The sequence below is a fragment of the Epinephelus lanceolatus genome, chromosome 13, assembly GCF_041903045.1.
Source record: "Epinephelus lanceolatus isolate andai-2023 chromosome 13, ASM4190304v1, whole genome shotgun sequence".
Classification (NCBI taxonomy): Eukaryota; Metazoa; Chordata; class Actinopteri; order Perciformes; family Serranidae; genus Epinephelus; species Epinephelus lanceolatus.
The window spans coordinates 13,141,360-13,165,780 of NC_135746.1; the positions used below are offsets into that span (position 1 = coordinate 13,141,360).

Sequence of the window (24,421 nt, forward strand, 5' to 3'; positions counted from 1 at the left end):
CTACTACTGTTATCAGAGGGTGGGCTTTTGTGCTGAGTCAGAGCTACCTTTGTGAGAAATGTGCCCTCAGCTGGCAGCTCTGCTCCGCTGTGACGGGCTGCTGCTCTTTTGTGTCAAGATATCAGACCATGACCTACACAAGTCAGAGTTATAAAGTCACAGTTAGTCAATGAGTTGAGTCTAAAGTTTATATTCAGGTAGGTCATGAATGCACTGTATACTTCTCTTCTTTCTGTACTTTCTGTTCTACAATAAGAAAGTACAGCTCCAATTGGCAGAGTGGAAGTAGGCTTTATGTTAATATTTTCTGGTATTTATTTCAGTTGAACAATCATTACCTAATGCTTCCTGCTTCTGAAGAGTGCAGATGCTTTCCTGCTTGCTCCAGCCTGCTCCCTTCTTTACTCTGCTTTTTAATCGTTTTACTCCTTCTACAAATCCTGGAAAATCTCTATATCCATCATTTCATGAATTATTTTAAGTAAACCAAGACTTTGGAGAACATTTTTATATTTTTAACCGATCTGACGAGCCAGCAACATGTCCGGGGGAAGAAACCAAACAAATTCCTTCTGTGAACGCTGTCGGAGATATCAACAAGAAATTAATGAGCTACAAGCACGGATTTTTGCTTTAGAATCTGAAAAAGGACTTCACAAGACGCTCCCAGTGACATCCGGTGGTAAGAAGCCCACAGTTACTTTCAGTAAAAAGGGTGAAAAACCTGCTACTTTCATCTTAAACGTGAGTGATACTGTGTCTTTTCCAAAACTCTGTAAAGACCAAAATGCCTCATCCTGGAGAGAACTTGGTGCTAAGCCAAAGCAGCACAAAGTGATGAGAGACAATGTTAATACCTACGTAACATCACCCAAAATACAGCTTACAAACAGATTTTTGCCACTGTCAGAGACTGAATTTAATGTTTCTAACGAACAAAGAGAAAATGGATTATCTTCATGAAACTGGAGCCATAAAGTCGGCAAAAGACAGCAGGCAGACAGACAATCTGGACCAAACGTCAAGGTCAGAGATACGCTGCTGATAGGAGACAGTGCTATCAGTGGCATAAACCACGGAAGAATTCAAACATGCTGCTGTCCCAGTGCCACTGTCTCTGAGATGACAACACTCCTCCCAAAAGTTTTGTCTACACACCGAGGAGTCAAACAGCTGATCGTGCACATGGGTGCAGTGGACATCAGAAAGGAACAGACTGAAGTCTTGAAAAGGGATTTCAACTAAGTTCTTCAAGGAGCTTGATAAAGTGGAGGTCAAGGCATTCATTAGTGGACCTCTTCCAAACATAGACAGGAAGATAAACAAGTTCAGCCGGCTGCTTCAGCTGAACACATGGCTGTCCAAAGAGTGTGCGCACAGAGGTTTGCACTACATTGAGAACTTTTATCTGTTCTGGAAACGAGAGGACCTGTTCAAGGGAAAGGGCCCACACCTGTGCAGAGGTGGGAGGAGAGTGCTGACGGAACACCTCCTCCACGCTCTGAGGCATCAAAATGGGCCGGGACAGGGTCCTGAGCGACCAGTGAGAGAAAAGAGGAACGAGAGAAGCATCTCTGTCGCAGAAGCCAGAGACTGAGCCAGTGTTTCAGCACCAGCTGCACCACAACAGCCTCCACCGCCTCCAGCCAAGGATTCAGCTCCAGCACCACAACAGCCTCCACTGCCCCCAGTGAAGGATTCAGGCCCGCCATCAGTTCCACCTCCCCCCGGGCCCTCATCAGAGGCCTTGGACTCGTCTGTGACGGCCCCAGCGAAGGTTTCAGGCCCGCCATCAGTTTCACCTCCCCCTGGGCCCTCATCATAGGCCTTGGACTCGTCTGTGACGGCCCCAGCGAAGGTTTCAGGCCCGCCATCGGTTTCACCTCCCCCCGGGCCCTCATCACAGGCCTTGGACTCGTCTGTGACGGCCCCAGCAGAAGTTTCAGACCTGGCAGCACCCCCATCACCTCCTCTACCCACAGACCAGCCCTGGGCCCCCCTGCCACATCAACCCCCTCTAGAGACTTGTCCCTCTCCTTTTCATCCCCGCCTTCCCCCATGGGCCTTCCCAACCATCTTGAAAGCCTGATCAAATCAGGGATTAAGATGGTTCCCCTCACCCCTAATATAGCAAGGTCAAGACTTCTATCACCAACTATGCTGAACTCTCCCCCGTATAAAACTGTGCCCCTCAAGTCACACAGGAGCTTCAACTCTCCTGCTTCACAAACTAAAGCTCCCCCAGTTCCTCCCCCTCGTTTTTCATCTGGTCCATCACCCAAACTTCACCCTGCTCGTCCTCCCCTGCCTGCCCCCAGAGCTGGTATCCCTAAGAGCTAGGATGCACAGGGCCTCTGCTGTCCCAGGACTTACAGCCATGATAAAGGTAATATCAAGCTGGGGCCCTGTGAGACAATATTCTCCCCTAGTTCTATATCTACAGCCACACCACATAGACCAGATTACAGGACAGTTAGACTGTCCAATCAGAGAAATTTAATCCATATCCCTTGTAAGAAGATAATGTCCAGTCCTACTGAAACTAATCTGAAACTTGCTGTGCTTAATGTCAGATCCTTGTCTAACAAATCATTTTTAATTAATAATTTGATCTCTTCGTATAATCTTGATTTTATGTTTTTAACTGAAACATGGCTTGACAAAAACACAGGTTATGCTGTTCTAACGGAATCAGCTCCACCCAACTACAAATTTGAATCTGAAACACGAGAAAACAAAAAGGGTGGAGGTGTCTGTGCAATATTTAGAGATCATATGGTTGCACAGGTTGTCATTTGGGGTGTTTTCATCATTTGAGTATGTATCCTTTAAAATGGAGCTAAAACAATCTCCGTCCATACTCTATGTAGTTATATACAAGAATCCCCAGCACCGTCAAAGTTTTATTGATGATTTTACCAGGATGCTTTCAATTGTATGCACAGACTTTGATGGTTTGGTCATTACAGGTGATTTTAATGTACATGTGGATAATGTCTGTGACAGAAATGCTAAAGAGCTCAGTGCTGTCCTTGAAACCTTTGGCCTGACTCAGCATGTGTGTGAGCCCACCTACAGCAGAGTGCAGCACACTCTGGACCTGCTCATTACAAAGGGGGTTAATATTTCAAACGTCAATGTGGTTGATGTTGCTCTGTCTGATCATTTCTGTGACTTCTTTGACCTGTCTGTTTCTCCCAAACCACCGGCTGGTCCTGCAGTTGTTCGGAGGAGACACATAAATAACAGCACAGGTGCTCTGTTCATGGAAATGATAAACCTTGAAAATGCCTCATGTTTTAATGTTGATGATTTGTTGAACTCTGTTACTTCGAGTGTTTTGAATGTTCTGGACACCATTGCCCCTGTGAAGGTTAAAATGGTTAAAAATAAGCAGAAGGCGCCATGGAGGAATGACGACTCGGTCAGGGCACAGAAAAAGGAGTGCCGGAGGGCCAAGCGGAAATGGCGCAAGTCAAAGCTTCATGTTCATTCTGAAATTTATAAAGAAAAGTTGTACGTGTTCAACCGGATCTTACGTAGAACAAGGGAGAGGAACTTTGCTGAAATTATTGGAAACTGCAGTAACAACTCGCGTGTCTTATTTGCAACAATGAACAGATTAACAAACCCTCCAGCTCAACTGCCGTTGGAACTGATCTCCACATCTAAGTGTAATGAGTTTGCAGTATTCTTTTGCGACAAGGTTCAGACCATTAAAAATGCCATCAATTCCACAACACCAATAACAACCCTGCAGCCACCTAGACACTTAGAGCTGACTCATTTTGCACCTGTAACTGACAAAACTGTCCAAGAGATCATCACCAGTCTGAGTTCATCTACATGCTGCCTCGATGTGTTACCCACTAGATTTCTAAAGTCTGTGCTGAGCAGTTTGTTACCACCACTCGCTCACATAGTTAACATGTCACTACAATCTGGAACATTCCCAAAGGCCTTGAAAACTGCGGTCATAAAGCCTCTCCTAAAGAAGAGCAGTCTTGATGCCACAGTACTGAACAACTACCGGCCCATTTCAAATCTGCCGTTTTTAGGCAAAGTCCTTGAGAAAGTTGTTTACCAACAGCTTACTGACTTTCTCCTAATGAACAACTCCTTTGATGTTTTCCAGTCAGGTTTTAGACCCCATCACAGCACTGAGACCGCTCTTATTAAGGTGACAAATGACATCCGCCTGAACACTGACGCAGGCAAAGTCTCAGTTTTAGTCCTGCTAGATCTGAGTGCTGCTTTTGACACTGTCGATCATGAGATCCTTTCACAGAGACTAGAGGACTGGGTGGGCATCTCTGGCACTGCCCTAAATTGGCTGAAGTCCTATCTAGAAGACAGGAAGTACTTTGTTGAAATTGGTAACTGTGTCTCAGACCACATGGCCTTGACCTGTGGGGTGCCCCAAGGGTCAATCCTGGGACCCCTTCTGTTCAATCTCTACATGCTGCCTTTAGGCCAGTTAATACAAAGTAATAATGTGTCCTACCACAATTATGCAGACAACACTCAGATCTATGTCTCACTGACAGCAGGTGAATATGGACCAGTGGATTCACTCTGTCACTGCATCCAACAGGTCAGTGTGTGGATGCAAAACAACTTTCTCCAGCTAAATTCAGACAAGACTGAAGTCATCGTATTTGGTCCACAGAAACAAAGAGAAAGTGTCAGCAGTCACCTCCAGTCTCTCTCTCTAAAACCTACAAATCAGGTTAGAAATCTCAGGGTAATAATGGACTCAGACTTGAACTTTAACAGCCACATCAAATCAATAACATCAGCAGCTTTTTACCATCTAAAAAACATTGCCAAAATCAAAGGTATAGTGTCTAAACCTGACTTGGAGAGACTTATCCATGCATTTGTCTCTAGTAGGTTAGACTACTGTAACGGCCTGCTCACTGGCCTCTCCAAACGGGCCGTAAGACAGCTGCAGTACATCCAGAATGCTGCTGCTCGGGTCCTGACCAGAACCAGGAAGTACGAGCACATTAGTCCTGTGCTCAGGTCTCTACACTGGCTTCCTGTGGCTGAGAGAATAGACTTTAAAGCAGCCCTGCTTGTGTACAAGTCTCTCCACGGCCTAGCACCAAAGTACATCTCTGACATGTTAGTGCCATATGAACCATCTTGGACTCTGAGGACCTCAGGGACCGGCCTCGTGCTGGTGCCCAGAGTCAGGACTAAACACGGGGAATCAGGATTCCAGTTTTATGCAGCTAAAATCTGGAACAGTCTTTCTGAAGATGTGAGACAGGCCTCTACTCTGACAATGTTCAAATCTAGGCTCAAAACAGCTCCATTTCACTGTGCATATGACTGAAAGGATCTTATCTGCACTCTTCTCTTTTAAAGTTCATTTTATAATGATTATTTATGTTTTTATTTTATATTGTGATTTTAATGCATTTTCTTGTTCTGTAAAGCACTTTGAATTACTTTGTGTACGAATTGTGCTCTACAAATAAACTTGCCTTGCCTTGCCTTGCCTACTTTATCCTGAAGTGAGAATCTCTACCTCTGTCTGCTGTGACATACAGTGTTCATTCATTATGTTGCAGCTTTATGTCCATCCAGTCTACAGGTGCTTTGTGGACTCAGAGAAGACTTATGACCACGTCCCTCAGGGAGTCTTGTGGGGGTACTGCGGGACTAGGGTGTACCGGTGTTGCTGTTACGAGCCATCCGGTCCTTGTATAACCAAAGTGAGAGCTGCGTTCATGCACTTGGCACAAAGTGAAACACGTGCTCAGTAGGTGTTGGCCTCCACCAGGGTTGCCCCTTGTCTATGATTCTGTTTGTGATATTCATGGACAGGATTTCGAGGCACAGCCAAGGGGAGGAAGGGGTCCGGTTTGGGGGGCCTCGGAATTGCATCTCTTTTTGCAGATGATGTGGTTCTGTTGGCTTCATCACACCTCCAGCATGCACTGGGCAGTTTGCAGCCAAATGTGAGGAGGCTAGGATGAGCGTCAGCACCTCCAAATCTGCGGCCATGGTTCTGAAACTACAATTTTGGGCCATAAAAGGGAAGGTTTTTAAATCTTATTTTTCCAGTGCTACTGTAATGTAACCTCTTTTCACTACAATTATTCAGAGAAGGTGTTGCATGATACCTCGCTAACTGGGTAATCCTAGTGTAATGTGGAATATAGCTTCTGAAGGCAGATGCCTGACTGATGGACACTGTCGAAAAAGCCAAAGCTGGCATTCCTGCACTTTTCCATGAAGAGTGGGTTTTATTTTGGTGTAGCTATGACCTGTCAAGTCAGCAATTTTTGCAATAAACTCAGTTGAGTGGCATTCTCTGTTGGCATGTGACTTGTTTGTTTGAATTTCATATCACATGTACTTTATCAATTGAATCTTTTTTTAAACAAAACAGTCCAAACTACTTTTTCTAAGTAGCTTTCAGACACCAAACCAGATTTATTTCTTGCATAGCTTTGCTGTGGCTCAACTTCTTTCACTGTTAAGTAACTGGTAGCTTGCAAAGCTTTTAAAAGTAGCTTCCCCAACACAACCAATCAGTTGAATTTACCTCAGGTAGGAGCCAATCAAAATGTAGACACATCTCATAGATGATCAAGAGAAATAGAAGGCACCTGAACTAAATTTCTAGTGTGACAGCAAAGGGTCTGAACACTTACAGTGCCCTCCAAAAGTATTGGAACAGTGAGGCCAATTCCTTTATTTTTGCTGTAGACTGAAAATATTTGGGTTTGACATCAAAAGATGAATATGGGACAAGAGATCAACATTTCAGCTTTCATTTCCAGGTATTTACATCTGGATCTGATACACAACTTAGAAGATAGCACCTTTTGTTTGAACCCACCCATTTTTCATGAGAGCAAAAGTATTGGAACATGTGACTGACAGGTGTGTTTTGTTGCCCAGGTGTCTCCCATTTACATTGATTATTCAAACAATAAATAGCACTGGATGTCTGAGCTCAGTTTCAGATTGGGTACGATAGGTTTTGCCTGTGCAGACTGCATTTAGAGGTGGAACCAACATGAAAACCAGAGAGCTGTCTATGGGTGAAAAAGAAGCAATTGTGAATCTGAGAGAAGATGGACAATCAATCAGAGCCATTGCACAAACATTGGCCATAGCCAGTACAACCATTTGGAATGTCCTGAAGAAGAAAGAAACCACTGGTGTACTAAGCAACAGACGTCGAACAGGTAGACCAAGGAAAACATCAGCAGTTGATGACAGAAAGATTGTGAGAGCTGTAAAGAAAGACCCTAAAACAACTGTTAGTGACATCAGCAACAACCTCCAGAGGGCAGGAGTGAAGGTATCACAATCTACTGTTCGCAGAAGACTTCATGAACAAAGGTACAGAGGCTACACCAGAAGATGCAAACCACTCATTAGCAAGAAGAATAGGAAGGCCAGGCTGGAATTTGCCAAAAGGTACAGAGATGAGCCTCAAAAATTCTGGGAAAAAGTTTTATGGACTGATGAGACAAAGATTAACTTTTTCCAAAGTGATGGAAAGGCGAAAGTTTGGAGAAAGAAAGGATCTGCTCATGATCCCAAACATACAAGCTCATCTGTGAAACACGGTGGAGGTAATGTCATGGCTTGGGCTTGCATGGCTTCTTCTGGGACGGGCGCTTTCATCTTCATTGATGATGTAACACATGATGGCAGCAGCAAAATGAACTCAGAAGTCTACAGAAACATTTTGTCTGCTAATTTAAAGAAAGATGCAACCAAACTGATTGGGAGATCCTTCATCATGCAGCAAGATAACGACCCAAAACACACTGCCAAAACAACAAAGGAGTTCATCAGGGGCAAGAAGTGGAAGGTTTTAGACTGGCCAAGTCAGTCTCCAGACTTAAACCCAATAGAGCATGCATTTTACCTGCTGAAGAGGAGACTGAAGGGAGTAACCCCCCAAAACAAACAACAACTGAAAGAGGCTGCGGTGAAAGCCTGGAAAAGCATCACAAAAGAAGAATGCAAAAGTTTGGTGATGTCAATGGGTCACAGGCTTGATGCAGTTATTGAAAGCAAAGGATTTGCAACTAAATATTAAGTCTCATTCACTTTAATCTATTTTAAGTTTATATGTTCCAATACTTTTGCTCACCTAAAAATTTTGTGTTCCATTACAAATAATGCTATCTTCTAAGTTGTGTATCAGATCCAGATGTAAATACCTGGAAATAAAAGCTGAAATGTTGATCTCTTGACCCATATTCATCTTTTGATGTCAAACCCAAATGTTTTCAGTCTACAACAAAAGTAAACGAATTGGACTCACTGTTCCAATACTTTTGGAGGGCACTGTATGTCAATGTGACATTTTGCTATTTTCCTTTTCATTGAATTTGTGGATAAAAATAAATAAATAAATATGATAACAATAATAATAATATTAATAATAATAATATAAAAAGGAATAAATACATTTTTTTCCTTTTTATATATATTATTATCACTGTTAATTTGAATGTGTTTATTTATTCAAATTTAATTGTATTATTTTGATTGTTTTTTTGGCAGATTGGGAGGTGATGTACCCCTCTTGAACAGATCTCTATTACCCTGTTTGTATTATTTTTGTTTGTCAAGATTGAATGTCTCATTTGATGGGCAGAACCACCCTAACCAAAATCAAATTTGACTTAAAAAATGTATAACAATAATAATAATAATCATCATCATAATAATCATCATTATTATCATCATTATAAATAAATAATAATAAAATAAATAAAAATCCATTTTTGCTTTGTCATTTTGGGGGTACTGAGTGCAGTTTGATGAAGGCAAAAAAATATATATATATTTAAACAATTTTAGCTTAAGGCTGCAACTTAATGACATAATAAATAAATAGATAAATATATACATGTATGTATGTATATGAAAACTGCAGGACCAGGTGTGCATCGTAGGACTTTATACTTGGATTATTTTACTTTATATAAGCCAAAAAATGTGATGTGAACAGAAGTGCACAGTCACTGAACAGCATGATGTTTTGCCATGTACACAGTATGTAAATACTGTGTACATGTGATCAGGCTCATGCTGCTGATTTCCATACAGTATTCATGAGATGAAAATCTAAAAATTCTCACATGACCAACAGATGGCGCAAAGACTTCTCCTCCTGCGTCAGGCTGAAATCTTTGGGTCCAGAATTGTCTGACTTGAAAACATGCTGGTGATCCAGTGTCAGGTGCACATCATACTCTCCTACACACATATATGAATCACACAAACATAAATATACTCAGTAGATGTAGTTCGGTAGATAAATACTGACACAAGGTGGCAGGAGAGCTCGGCCAGAAGTGGGGAAAACCCTCTGCTGAAGCTGTCCAGCATCTGCTCGTGCTGGTGCACAGACGAGCGCCATTGAGGGAATTTGGCTGGCCCACTGCAAAAAATACCAACTTTAAGATGTGTTTTTATCACATCGGTAGCTCTTTAAAGACGTTTTTACTTTTTAAACAAGCGTCAGAACCTGAAATGACATCTTTTAGAGTTAAGTGTCTCCAGTTGAAATCACAGCAGAGCTTCCATCAATACTGTGCCAATTTGAGGAATGGTGGATTGATCACGTGCTGCTGTGTTTTACAATTATTACATCAAAGTCCCCGTATGAAACATAGACTTGGCAACTGGTAATCTTCTCCTTTGTAATGAAAACACAGATTTTAATTTTAACCCCAGACACGCTCCTCGGATGCTCACTTCTTGCAGCGCACGCTCCGCCTCTTCGGCTGTCTCCGGCGCTGCGCTTTAAATAGCAGCTGTTTAAAAGCTCCTCACCGCTCTCCTGTCTGCTGTGCAGCTCGCAGTCTCCCCCTCAGCACAGCAGCCCCCGCTCATTCATACATTTTATTTCTCAAACAACAAACCCTTTCGCTTTTTTTCCCCCCTGCAATGTCGGCCGCCAGCACCGAGACGAGCGCCCCGCTGCCCACCGCCGGCAGCCGCGTCTTCTTCCAAGGTGCGCCCGGAGTCGGCTGCGTGGGCTCCGGCCCCATCACCGGCTCGGACGACCCGGTGCAGAAGAAACAGGGCAAAGTGACGGTCAAGTACGACAGGAAAGAGCTGCGGAAAAGACTCGTGCTGGAGGAGTGGATCATCGAGCAGCTCAGCGAGTTGTATGACTGCGAGGTGAGTGGGGCATTAAATCACAGACGGTCAGTGCGCGCACTTGGAACCGACACCTTCATAAACATATGGACATTTATGGAGACAGGTGGACGGAATGACACACAGAAAGGCTGCCCATTAATACATGCTCTATCATTTTAATGGCTTTATGGCTGAAAACAAACCTTTTATCAAATTTAGACTCACTTAATAGAATTAAATGATGAATACCGACTATCTGCATCAGCCAGAGCTGCAGCTCAGCCCCTGTGTCGATGCTCCGATCCTCTCAGAACAGTGCACCCACATTTACATCGAGCCCCTAACACCCTCCATTAACCATCCTGTGTCTTTGGGTTCATTGGTGTCTCTTTGTCCTCCGCAACACTGATACCTGCTGAGGCGAGAATAGCAGGGCTGTCTGTCTAAGCGACACAAAAGCTGTCTGGTTTCATGATGTGGTTGACTTTGGCTCCATTTATTGTCTCCTCTCTGATCGTCTGTGTCGCTGAGGGAGAAATAAAAAGGGATGGCTGGTTCAAAGAAGTCCAGATTGAGAAGGGAGAAACCGCACGGTTGCGCCTTTTACGCACCTCGGTCTTTCTGGATTCTGTTTTCCGATTCTAGCAATTTAAGATTAAGAAACTGCATCCTGGTATCATTTCATCCCCTGTCGATGATGCTCATTTCCAAATCGGGTAGTCATCGAGAGCAAAAGGCACCCTCAGAGGCCATGATTTCAGTGTCCCTGTTTGCTGTGTGCGTTGGAATTAATTCCTCGGTCGTTTCGCGAGCCACATTTCTGACCTTTTAAACCCTCTTCACCTTTCGAGGGATGATCTGTCGCCAGACGATATTGACAGCCTCATTACTCTGCACTCTCACGTTCACAAGTCGCATTCTTTAACATTTAAAGGGGGGAGGCGCAGTGGGGATTTGTGTGCGTGCAGGTCTGAGTGCGTGTGGGGAGAAAGAGATGGGGGTGCAGAGACAGAGAGATTCTATAGGTGACGTGTAAGTGCATGTGTGTGTGTGTGCCCCTACAGTATGCTGCCAGAGTCAAGTTAATGGGGGGGTGGACTGGAGGAGAGAAAAGAAGGGCAGTGGGTTAAGGATGTGCTGATGCTGTGACTCTCCTCACCAGCCAATCACCTCCTCTGGCTCTGACCCCCTTCCTCGCAACAGAGGGTCTTGCACAAGCGCGCACATATGCACACACACGCACACACATGCACCGCAGGCATACAGTTAGTCTGTCACCTCATGCAGCCAATCAGAGATGAAACAGGCGGTGTGAGCGTGCATCTACACGTGCCTGCTGCACACATGCAATCAGACTGAAATCAGGATACAGTGAGGGGATGTTTTATTTAAATATGAAGGTGCACATGTGGTTATTGGTTTGTTCTGCATCCCTGACTGTCACTGAGATTGATTGCGTTGTGTGCGCATGTGCAGAAGGGAACACCTGCTCAAATCACAGCAGGACGCTGAATGTCAACATCAAAGCATCATTGTCTGTGTCAGTGGTTTGTCTGCTGACAGAGCATTGCAATGCAAATGTTTCCTCCCCACACTGAAGGCAAACACACTGTTTGCGTACATGCAATCTTGTCAGAGCCATCTATAACCCTAAGCTGCTGTGTTTTTACGGCTGTCATCTTGTTTGCAAGCTTCCTCCTCCCTTTATGGTCCTGCTGTGGTTCTCACTTAAGTTGAGAAGCACTGCATAGCCCCGTCTGAGCGTGGACTGGTTTACATTTCAAAGCCGGATGAGCTCTTAGCTGTGTGTCAGTCTGCCGTCAGCAGGTGCTCTTGATCTACAAGTCATATGATGCCCCCCCCCCCCACGCGGATCGACTCATGTGTTTGATGTTTCAATGAGGGCTGGAGTGCACTGACCCCAGCGTACACCTCAGAGAGTCACATCTCGGTCATGCAGCATTTGCCTTTCTCTTCCAATGGATGTTAGACTGTGATTTGTTTAACGCAAATGCACGTAAAGCTCCATAGTCAAAAACACTTTGGCAAATCACAGTGTGTGCAGTCTGTCTCTGTCAGCCCATCGCCAGAGGAAAATGTTGGCATGGTACGTTTCTGCAAAGCATGAATATGTTAGACTTAAACATTTCATAGATGAGCTGACTTTTTCATCAGGAGATGGAGGGTTTGGTGGATAGTGTAACACCTGGGTGAAATGCCTGCCAAACTGCAGACCACTGCAGCTCACAGTTTGAGACCAACAAACAACAAGACCAGTTGTTTTTCAGCGAGTCATTGCTGTTTCCAGTGACTTTTTAGCTGCCAATCATGGGTGTTTTTTAGCAATCAGATGCTATGTGCCACAAATAGTGGTTGTTTTGTACACAGTCATTGCTGCATTTCCTGCTGTGACAGTGCCACGAAAAGCAGTTGTTGTTACTAAGACACCACTGCGTTTCCTGCCTGGATAGCGCCACAAAAGGCGGTTGTTTTAACTGGAGGAGTTCAACTGTCAAAGTGAAAACATGCTCCACAGGTTCAGACAGAAAGGCTATCCCAAATCATGCCTTCACTCAGCGTTGGAGACTGTAAGCAAAACTGAAAGGAAAACACTATTTACCAAGACAAACAAGCAAAACAAAGTACATTCTACAAATTACATCCTTACATACAACCCTTTCAGCTCTGTGATCAAATCTACTGTCTTGAAACACTGGCACATTTTATCATCTGACAGAGTGCTAAATAACACGTTTCAATACCCACCTCTATTCACCTACAAAAGATCCACTAGTTTGAGAGACCGTATAGTGAAGGCTGATTCTTGTCCTGCTAGACTTAAATCATTTATTTGTGGTAGTTTTCCTTGTAGATCTTGCACTTCGTGCGACAATATGGTAAAAACTGACAAATTCCACGATCTGCATACTGGAAAGGAGTATAACATTAGATCTCTCATTACCTGTAACACATCTCATGTCATTTACTTACTGTTTTGCCCATGTAGGAAATGCTATATAGGTCAGACAGCCCACAAATTAAAAATCAGACTGAATGAACATAGAAGCAGCATTAAACGGGCCGACATGACATCCCCTGTAGCACGCCACTTCTGTGAACATGGACACAGGGTTAAAGATCTCAAATGTATCGGCATTGAGAAGGTGGTGTTGAACCGCAGAGGTGGCGACCAGGAAAAAAGACTGTAACAACGCGAATGTGCCTGGATCCACAAACTAAAAACTCTTTTTCCATCTGGCATGAACGAGGATTTCAATATGTGCCCGTTTTTGTAACAGTTGACACAAACTTGCCTCCATGTTTCTCTCCACCCATGTCATTAAAAGAAATTGAAAAAATTAAATCTTTTTTAGGAAATTCTGATAGATTTTTCGAAGATTGGTTTTTCTGAGGAACCTTACATCTATAAATATGAATACAAATTACATCTGACATTTAGAGTTTCCCAAACGGGTTACATGGAGTCTATGTTGGGAACCTTAGTATGTCCAAATTATGATCAACTGTTATATATTTAATCAACTACCTGATGTTTTCAGTAACAGTTGGAGTTGTTGATAGACATGTTTTTTAACTCAGCACATATGAATGTGATATTGGATTGTCTGTTCATTGTCTTTTGTTTTCAATATATTGTGTGAAGCATGTACCATCTTACATGCCACTCTAGGGTCTGTATCGGTGATTGTTGATTGAACACAGCTGATCTGCAGACTCACCTGGTCTGCAGGTGATTGTTTATTGAACACAGCTGATCTGCAGACTCCACTGCAGCTGTTAAATCAGTGCATGCACTGCTAGTCTTGTAACTCACACTGATGAAGGCCGGATGGCTGAAAGCGCTTTGTCCTTAAAAATGCTTGAAAGGCTTTTTATCTGCTGATGGACATATCTGTGTGCGATCCTCAAACTATTTTTGTTCTTTCTGGTTGTTTTAACTGGGACACTGCTGCATTTCCTGCCATGATAGTGCCACGAAAAGTGGTTGTTTTGTACTGAGACATCGCTGTGTTTCACGCCAAGATAGTGCCACAAAAAGCAGTTGTTATTCTTGAGACATCGCTGCATTTCCAGCCCGGATAGTGCCATGAAAAGTAGTTCTTTTTTACCAAGACAGTTGCATTTCCTGCCGTGATAGTGCCAGGAAAACCGGTTGTTTTGTACTGAGACATCGCTGCGTTTCCTGCCATGATAGTGCCACGAAAAGTGGTTGTTTTGTACTGAGACATTGCTGCGTTTCCTGCCATGACAGTGCCACGAAAAGCGGTTGTTTTGTACTGAGACATCGCTGTGTTTCATGCCATGATAGTGCCACAAAAAGCAGTTGTTATTCTTGAGACATCGCTGCATTTCCAGCCCGGATAGTGCCATGAAAAGTAGTTCTTTTTTACCAAGACAGTTGCATTTCCTGCCGTGATAGTGCCAGGAAAACCAGTTGTTTTGTACTGAGACATTGCTGTGTTTCCTGCCATGATAGTGCCACGAAAAGTGGTTGTTTTGTACTGAGACATTGCTGCATTTCCTGCCTGGATGGTGCCACAAAAACCACTTGTTACTGAGACACTGCTGCATTTACTGCCATGATAGTGCCACAAAAAGCGAATGTTTTGTACTGAGACATCGCTGCATTTTCTACTGTGATAGTGCCACAAAAAGCAGTTGTTTTTCTTGAGGCATTGCTGTGTTTCCTGCCAGGATAGTGCCATGAAAAGCGTTTAATGTTACTGAGACACCGCAGCATTTCCTGTGTGGATAGAGCGATTAAAAGAGGTTGTTTTTTACCGAGACATTGTTGTGTTTCCTGTCTGGATAGTGCCACAAAAGGCAGTGGTTTTTCTTGAGACATCGCTGCATTTCCTGTTGGCATAGTGCCACAAAAAGTGGTTGCTTTTTACAGAGAAATCGCTGATTCCTCCCGGGATAGTGCCACAAAAAGCAGTTGTTTTTTACTGAGACACCGCTGCGTTTCCTGCTGACAGTTTTTTTGCGAGACATTGACGGTGTCTCTGTCTGTGATTGTGCGCCTAACCATAACCAAGTGGATTTAATGCCTAAACCTAACCACACATTAACCACAGCGCTACTGAAATGTAAAGAAAAGTAAAGGTTCAACGCATCCGCTACATAACAATATAATACAAATGTCACATATCCTCAGTTTGCAGAAACGTACAATGCTAACATTTTTTCCTGGCATTCAGGTGGTCTCTGCTGTGACTTCTGGATAGAAATCAATCTTTTATTTCGCTGTTTTATCTTTGCCGTGTAAAGACTCCACTCTCTTGTCTGCAGACGTCCCTTTCTCCCTGACTTCAATCCAGATTTCAGTGCAGATATTCCCAGCAGCATGACACCTCCTCATATTATGTCTTTCACACAGCAAATGGGATAATATCACATGATAATCCCCTGGCTCTCCGGCGTTGTTGCCGCTCTGATATCATGCTGGCTGCTGCAGTAAGCACAGTGCGGACTGGTGGTAGAAAGACATGAAAGCTGGCAGTATTTCAGAGGACAGAAGGTAATGAAACCACTACTTCATTATTGTGACACGTTGTCACGGTAGTGCATTGTTAAGGCTTACTTTCATCTGTCCATTCGTCCATGAATAGCTACATGATGACAGTGTTTGAGCAGGTGGACTTTTACTGCTTTGCTGATGATGTTTGGCCACATGACTGTAAACAGGAAGTCACACTCCCTTAATGCCTGTTAACACCTCCATGTTCAGACCTAAGATAGACACAGGTGTATTTTTATGCATCGACTGTGTATGTGTGATAGAGAGAGGGAGAGACTGCTGATTTGGCAGTGCTGGTCTGGCTCAAAGGTCAGCCTCTGTATCAGTTTCATAAGAAAACCTGATACTAGAGAGCATCACAGAGTGTTAGTGTGGGGGTGGTGGCTGTGTGCTGATGCTTAAGGTAATGGAGTGCAAAAAGAGTTAATGCAGATGAAATTGAATTTTGTTTTCAATAACAGGCAGGTGAGACTCTCTGTTACCAATTTGTCCTGTCCAAAATACATCTGGGGTCGAGGTTAACAAACTCAGGACAAGCAAAGATTCTAACACAATTTGTCTGATATGCTTATCTGTTGCTCAGAGTTAGGGAACAGTCACACATGCACAAAATTAACACTGGCGAACATTTGCTTCCCATTAACTTCCATTCAATGCGAACAGAGGGGCAAGTAAAACATTTGCTTCTGGTGGCAAAGCAAATTTGCATCATGTGGAGTTCAACTTTTGTGAACTTGTGTGGTGGAAACATTGATGGTTGCCATGTTTTATCAGCCGATACTGTTGACATTGTCCATTAAAAAATACAAAATGCCCCACATGAAAGATGCTGCCTAGCTGGCAGCGAGTATTAGACGGATAGCTAATATTAGCTAGCAAGGTAGCTTTCCGTGTCCTTCACATCAGGCACCGCCCACATTCAGCACGACTATTTCTTGCCTGCAATCTCTCATGTGTGACCATGCCTTTAGATGAGAAAATTAATACCATTTTCATGCCTGAGCTAAATATGAAGCTACAACTAGCTGCCAGTTAGCTTAGCTTCGCATAAAGTCTGGAAACAGGGGGTAACAGCTATCCATGGATCCATCAAAGGGCATCAAAATCTCCCAGAACGTCTGAAGCTCACTAATAAGCACAGTATTTATACAAAAAAAAACCCCAAATTGTTAAAAGAGCCAGGCTAAAAATGTCCCCGTTTCCACTTGCTATGCTAAGCTTAGCTAAGTTGAGCTGACTGCTCCCTATATGTAGGCCTAGCTTCATATTTAGTGTGCAAACATTTGGTAAATATGAAGCTACAAACAGAAGCAGATTAGCTGAAGCTTTCTCATCTGAGATACAACTTGTAAATAAGTATGTTTTCCAGTTCTGAGACAGATTTTGTTACTCTGGACAAACCCCAATTTAAGCTAACTGTGTCATAGATGTAGACCTAGCTTCCTATTAAGTATAAAACAAATGTGATAAAACTTGTAAATAAGTAGGCTTTAGAGGTTCTCCTTAGCACATTTTGTTACGTTCAGACACTGCCAGTTTACTTGTGTCCTTGTTTCCAGTCTTCATGCAAAACAAAGCCACCTGTCTCCAAGATGTAAGCTTAGCTTCCTATTTAGTGTATGAACATATAATAAATAAAGGGCTAAAAACAGTAAACATTAGCTGAAGCTTTCTCTTCTGTTTTTGTACCAGAGTAGACATAAAACTCATCAGAGCTTAAGAGTGATGCTCTCTCAGGCAGATTTTGTTATGTTTAGACAGAGCCAGGCTAACTGTTTCCCCCTTGTTTCCAGTCTCGATGCTAAGCTAAGCTAACAGTTTTTCGTAGATTTAGTTTAATTTAATTAAGAAGGGACTGTGCAAATCAATAAATGGGCATGGTATAAAAATGCCAGCATTAGCCAAAAGGCTATTTTTCATCTGTAGTCCCTTGGCCAAGATGTTACACAAGGCTACCTAAAATACGACAATGCACAAAAAAACAAACAAAAAAAACAAACCAATACAAAACAAAAAAACAGGTCATACAGTTCAAAAGACTTCTTTGAACATATCAACAAAAACAGGACATGCAGTTTAAAAACAAAACAATGTAGGCCTAGCTTCCTTTTCAGCATAAAAACATGGTAAATAGGAAGCTATGAACAGTGCAAGCTAGCTGTAAGGTTTCTCTTCTGTTTTTATACAGATTAAACATTGAAAAATACACTTGTTAATAAGTGAGCTTTAGAGGGTCTAGTGGGCAGATTTTGTTACCTTTGGACAGAGCCAGGCTATTTCCACCTTGTTTCCAGTCTTAATGCCAAGCTAAGCTAACCATCAGCTGGCTCAAGCTACATACTTAACACACAAACATAAGAGTGGTATCAATTTTCTCATATAACTCCCTGCAAGAAAACAAATAGAGGCCAGCAGGTTTTATTACAGTTGTAGGCTGTTTTCCTCTCTCTCTCTCTGTCTCTCCCTCTGTCTTACTGTCTTTCACTAAAATATTTTTGTCCAACATTGGTTTTAATTTGCCTCGAGCCTCTCGTCTCCCTCCTCACTCCTCTGTTTCTCTGGGTGAGAGGATAACAGAAGGTGAGTTCTGTCAGAGATGGATTCCCCTCTGCTCTCCTGGGATGTGTTGCCTCTGTTCATTCTGTTGTTCAAAGGACAGAGAGGAGAGAGGAGAAAGAGGAGAGAACAGAGAGGAGGACAGAAAAGCCAAGGACCCTGAGCGCTCCCAGCACAGCTCTTAATACAGTGCAGACCTAAAACTACAGCAGCTTATTCTCTCCATTTCATTTTCTGCCATGTGGTTGTCTGACAAAGCTACTGTTTGTAATTACATTACAGTATAATCCAGGTGCTGCAGCGTTTTCACCCTTTAGATGCTTTACACTCAGACCTTCTCCTCACTGGTTGTGTTGTGGCCCACAAATTTTATGTGGTACAGAGGTGGTTTGACCACAAGTTTACTTTGCAAGCAGAAAATGTTTGACACTGTCTGTTTCAACCGGTTACATCATTACACTACATTTATGAAAAAGACCATTTTTGGACGATAAACACGTTAAATCATATAATAACAGGCTGAACAAGAAGTCCTCAGACGGCCTTAAAAATCACACTGTTGTGTGAGTTGCTGAGTTCAGGGGTAACTTTATAAACTCTGTGAACGCTATCTACAACAAATTAATAATTAATCCTGCCTTGGTGTAAATTATTCAAACATAAATTGTCTGTCTTTGTGTAAAAAAACGTTGTCACTTTGTTCCAGCATGTTGTGGTATCGCTGCAGATCAAGTCAGCTGCTTAGATGAGTGCACACACAACTCAAATTATAATTATTATAATGATAATCAGCAACACTTCTGCATAAAGAAATAGCAATTTTGCTGCTATCCATGACTGGTGTAAAATAGCAGTGAATCGGCTTTATCTTGATAAGGGCAGATGGTTTTCAGTATTCGTTAGTCATTAATTAAAGAAGTATTTCACTGCTGTAAAGATGCAGTTTTCATAAAGGACCAAAAGAACCAGAGATAAAGTGCTGTTGCGCTCACTTTTCCTCAAAACCTACAACTACCAGTATGCACTGCCCTGAACCAGACCAATAAATGCTCCGGCTACCCACCCAACATCTGTATGTGGGTCCCATGTAGGTCGTAAGTGCGCTGTAAAATGGGCCCCCAATGGGATTGTCCTCGGATTCCATATTGACCACATGCCATTTGCTCACATGAGTGGGATATCCAAGTGGGCCCCAGATTAGATGCCCGTTTTGGACCCTTACCTTCTTGGTACCCAGGGAGCACTAGCTTGGGTAAACTCGCCCATGTGGGCAATTGGCATGGGGTCAAAATGGAGCCCAAGGGTAGTCCCATTAGGGGCCCATTTTTCAGCCCATTTACTACCTACATGGGACCTACATACAAATGTTGGCTGGGTGGTGACATAATGCAAGCTTGTTCGTTTTGACACAAAGCAATACGGCGTCTAGTTGGTTACAAACAATCTCATATTACACTTCATCGATTAGTTAAAGTATGTTCTGTTGAAATAGGTGAAGTATGAAGTAAGTTTGGTCTAAATAATGTAAGAAAAACGTGCAACGTGCTGAAACAAAGATCATTCAGCTGAAGGGGATGTCATGAAATTGCCCAACCAACAGTCCAAAATCCAAAGATATTTGTTTTGTTGTTATGCCAGACAAAGGGAAGCAGCAGATCCTCACACTTGAGAATCAAGAACAAACAATCTTTGGTATTTTTGTTTAAAATTAGCCTGTAATTAATTGTAAACTTGTTTCAGTTCTAATCTTGATTTCATCTTGAAGTTAAAATCAATCTAAAAGAAAAAAGAAAGTCATTTGTCTTTACATTTGCTAAGCCCTGTAGGCTATATCTTCAGTAGCTAGCTAGATAGCTAACCCTACACTTTTCAGGGTTTGATTTTGGTTTTGGAACAGGGAAGAAACGTATATCTTTATCCAACCTCTCTAGGTAACGAGTATCATTAATACACAAAGTGCCCCAGACACAACATTTAGCTCCAAATCCACTGAGCCGGCCCGATGCTACGCTATGACTGGCCAGGCGGGACTTAGTGAAGGGTCAGTTATGTAGGTTTTCCTATTTGTTATTCCACGGGTTATACTCCACATTTCTCCATCCTTTGCATACCTTCTTTGTCTTTGTCTACAAAAAAACACTAGTTCACCCCCTCGCTCAGTAGCCCACTGTGACAGTCTGGAGTGCAGATAAATGCTGAGGTCAAGTCCAGGTGATAGTAAAAGGCAGAATGTGTCAGTGCGGTGATGTCCGTCTGCGAGCGCCTCAGCATAATCAATGGAGCTTGTTGAGAAACAGACTTTTAGTCAGTATGTGTGTGTGTGTGTGTGTGTGTGGGAGAGAATAACAGGAACTGATAGAGCAGTAAATCTGACTCTGCAGTTTCGTGTGTGTGCTGTTGGGGTGCATGCAGCAGAATGAGGGTAGAGAGACTCGGTGATGCCCTACTTTTTTTCGTGGCTCTGCATCAGTAGAGCCCCACTCAGTGAAGCTTATTCATGTGTGTGGGCACAGACACTGCCGACATACAGCGCTCTGCCCCTCAGGCCTTGTGTGTGTGTGTGTGTCAATGGGTTTATATGGATGTGGGTAATTGAGGCCCTACATGCTTTTTTGGGTTGATGATATTCCGCTGCTCTTTGGCAGATATGGGGTGGCGAGCGGTCAGGGGTACTTTTCCATGAATGGATGAGCACGAGCTCAGTTGTAACACACACAAACACACACACATACACACATAGGTCAGTGTACATATTGGGACCAAATGGAGCAAGAGGAACTCAGAGATGGAGCATCTTCTCCCGTATAATTCTACCTCTTATGTCTGCTGCTCTCTTTCTTTCTGGATCATCACCACAATATGGGGGGTTGGTTAATGTTAATGTTAATGTGTAGGAGGACTGTCTCAAGGCGGTGTTAGTGTATGTGTATGTCTGTGTGTGTGCCTTGGACAAAGGAATGTGGGTTTTCTTGCTGATATCAGCACTGACATCCAGGCGCTGTGACCTTGTCAATAACATTCCCTTTTGCTTGTCTTTCATGTTGTTCTTGCTGGGGAGGAGGCGGCCGTGTATCATGTGAACCTCATTGGGCAGCAGAGGAAGAGTAAACAGTGCAATTCAAGCCAAGTCATTAGCAACGTTCAATAGATTTAGGAATAGCACAGAGGGGCTAAACACACGGGTATTGACACTCACAGGCATTGTGTTACCATTAAAGGATAACTTTACCCTCCAAATGACCATTTGTATATCAATTATTGAACCTGTGTCATGTTGAATTTTCTCATATACTTCCATGGTGAACGAGGAATCCAAAAACGCAGAAAAGTCTTGAGGAATTGAAATCATAGGGGTCCATGTTTAACGACAGCAAAACTATATCAAAACATCTGTTTACAAGCTCTCACACAACTCATGCAGTATAACCCAAGTCTCATTTATCCAGTAGTATGCTCAGTACATCCCAAACAGACAGTCCTTTTCAACAGGTAACTGAACAGAAGGTGAAACTTACCTGTGTTCTCCTCATAACCAGACTCCATTGACAAAACCAGTAATTTTACCTTGCTGGATACAGGAGCTTTCGGTCTACCACTGCCTCAATGTGTTGGTTTGTTTGTGTTATCATGTGACGTGTGAATCTGAACTAACTATTTAAGATGCCAAAGTCACACAATACTACAAACTAACTAACTGATCGAGGCAACAGTGGACCAGCAGCTCCTGTGTTCAGTGAGGTAAAATTACTGTTTTTGTCAGTTGAGTCTGGCATTGAAGAGAGCATAGGTAAGTTTCACTGTCCGTTAAGCTTCCTGTTGGAAAGGGCTGTCTGTTTGGGAGGTACTGAACGTTTGACTGGATAAATGGGACTTGGATAACACTGCAAGAGGTGTGTGAAAGTTTGTAAACAGATGTTTTGATATAGTTTTGCCCCCTATGACTTGAATTCATCAAGAATTTCTCTATTTTCGGATTCTTCGTTCATTCTTCTGCATGTGAAAAAAAGGTTTTCTTTACAAATTCAATCTAACACAGGCTGAGTAATTGATGTGTCATTTGAGGGGTGAAGTATTCCTTTAAGTTTACTGGATACACATAATGCAGATATCCATGTATGCAGCTAATATTGTATGATATATACTTGAGGTATATATCAAGGTTGTCTTCATTATTTCCCTTTTATTAGCCTATTAATATGTGAATCCATCACCTCTGACAGCTGATGGATGTGATTCAAGTCAGTGATCAGTTGAACATATCTCAGTCTGACTGATGACAGGAAGTGAGCGCTAAGCTTGATTACCTCATTATTTTGACAGCTCTGAGTCCATTTATACTCAGCTGAAGGTCAAAATTTTACAAAAAGAGAGGGGAGCGAGGGGAAAGTGTGGGAATTAAACAGAAAAAGAGAAAGGACAAATACATACACGCGTTATAAACTCAGATCCAGAATGGCCACCCTTAATTTAATTACAGCCGTGCTGACAGATCCACCCACTGGGAGATTTAGACAGTCAATTGGATGTTTGTTTAAATGGGTGACCCTGATGTGTTTATGGATCTGGCGGGGAAGGTCATTGTTGTGTTTTGTTTTCTGTGCTTGGGAGCGCGCACGTTTATCTCGCTGCCATTGACATTGCACGGACAAAAATAGATGCTCGCTTAGTGTCCGAGCACGTGTTGACACATTTCTCATAGCACCTGCAGACGCATGAATCTGCTGCTAAACAAATCAGAGGTGTTGACAAGGCGGCCTTTTAGCGACCAGCTGTGAAACAGTTATAAACAGCAGAAAGGTGTCAAATATCTCAAAAGTGAAACTGGGCGCAAGGTTACAGTGTGTTTGTTCCCCTCTTGTCATCTCTCTACATGCTTTATCCTTCTGTCATTCTCCTTCACTTTTCCTCTCTCTTGTCTCAACTTCCGACCCACCGGGACACCCACCCACCTGTTACTTTATCCTCCTCCGCCTCCTCCTCTCTGTGATTCTCCCTCGAGTGTTTTGTTCTGCTGTCACCCCTGTGGCTATCACATACATGTAGAGCCATTTTGTGTCGGGATTGCACAGCATTAATCACATGTGCATTACAAGTGAACAAAAAGGTTCAACTGTTACATCAGCAATGTAATAACCTCATTAAAAATGAGGCCACCACAGAGCACAGTGTTGAATATCATTATACCAAAATGTGATAAAATGAGGTTAGAATACTGAAATGACCAAGATTTTTTTTAGTATTTTTTTCGTTCTTGTTATAAGCCTACGTCTTTCCTGCTCCCTTTTCTCCCTGTCGTTCGTGGTTTCCCCATGTGGCAACCAACGGAAGTGCCAAAGCCTGCAGTTCCTCTAATGTCCACTAGAGGCTGGTTCAAAGAGAGAGTTGATCCCCATAGACCCCCATGTAAAAATGTTAAAATTTACATCAGAAATACACACATTTTTACAGCCTCATACCACAAATAAGGTTTTGGTCATTCACCCACTGGTATGTTATTAAGGCTTAAAGCTATACATAATTAAGGACGTGGCTGCTTGAAGGGCCAAGTGGGTGCTGTTCACTTCTTCTTGTTCAGTGTCTGGTTCTACTAAAAAACCCTCTAAGGAGGTGTATGTTTTGCTTTTCCAGGGAGAAAATCTCATTCTAATGGTTGTAAGCCTGTTTTTGGCTAGCAAAATTAGCATTAGCATTATCACAGTTAACCAGAGACTGGCACTATGCTAACAAAGCTAGCAGCTAGTGTTAGCATAGTGCACACCAAATATGGTCACCTCTGGCTCCAAAAATCCAATATGGCCAAAAGCCAAACTCAAAGCCTCAAAATGGGAGTCCACAAACCAAAGGGTGACTTCAAGGTGGCTACGTCCATTATTTTTATAGCTGTAGCTAATGCTATTTCAGTGTGTTTTCAGTCCGTGAAAGTTAACTGTGAAGTTTTGGTTACCTAAAAAGGTCTTGCTCAGAGTCTAGTTGTACCAAAAAAACTCTCCTCTGTTCAGCTTTTCCAGGGAATATATCTGGTTTTAGGCCTGTTTTTGGCTAGCAAAATTAGCATTAGCATTATTGCAGTTACCAGCGACTGTACATGCACTATGCTAACCAAGCTAGCAGCTAGCATTAGGGTTATCACCCCCCTCCCAACCAAATATGGTCACTTCTGGCTCCAAAAATCCAAGATGGCCAAAAGCC

General features: G+C 42.8%; 1 protein-coding gene across 1 annotated transcript in view; it reads left to right on the forward strand.

The window, feature by feature from the left end:
• The first annotated feature begins 9,812 nt into the window (after positions 1-9,812).
• The window catches only part of ppp1r14c (protein phosphatase 1, regulatory (inhibitor) subunit 14C), a 37,986-nt gene continuing 23,377 nt past the window's right edge, over positions 9,813-24,421 (forward strand). Inside the window, exon 1 of the mRNA XM_033649456.2 lies at positions 9,813-10,173. Coding sequence (XP_033505347.1) covers positions 9,937-10,173 — 237 coding nt within the window. The 5' untranslated portion in view covers positions 9,813-9,936. The remainder of the gene's footprint in view (positions 10,174-24,421) is intronic.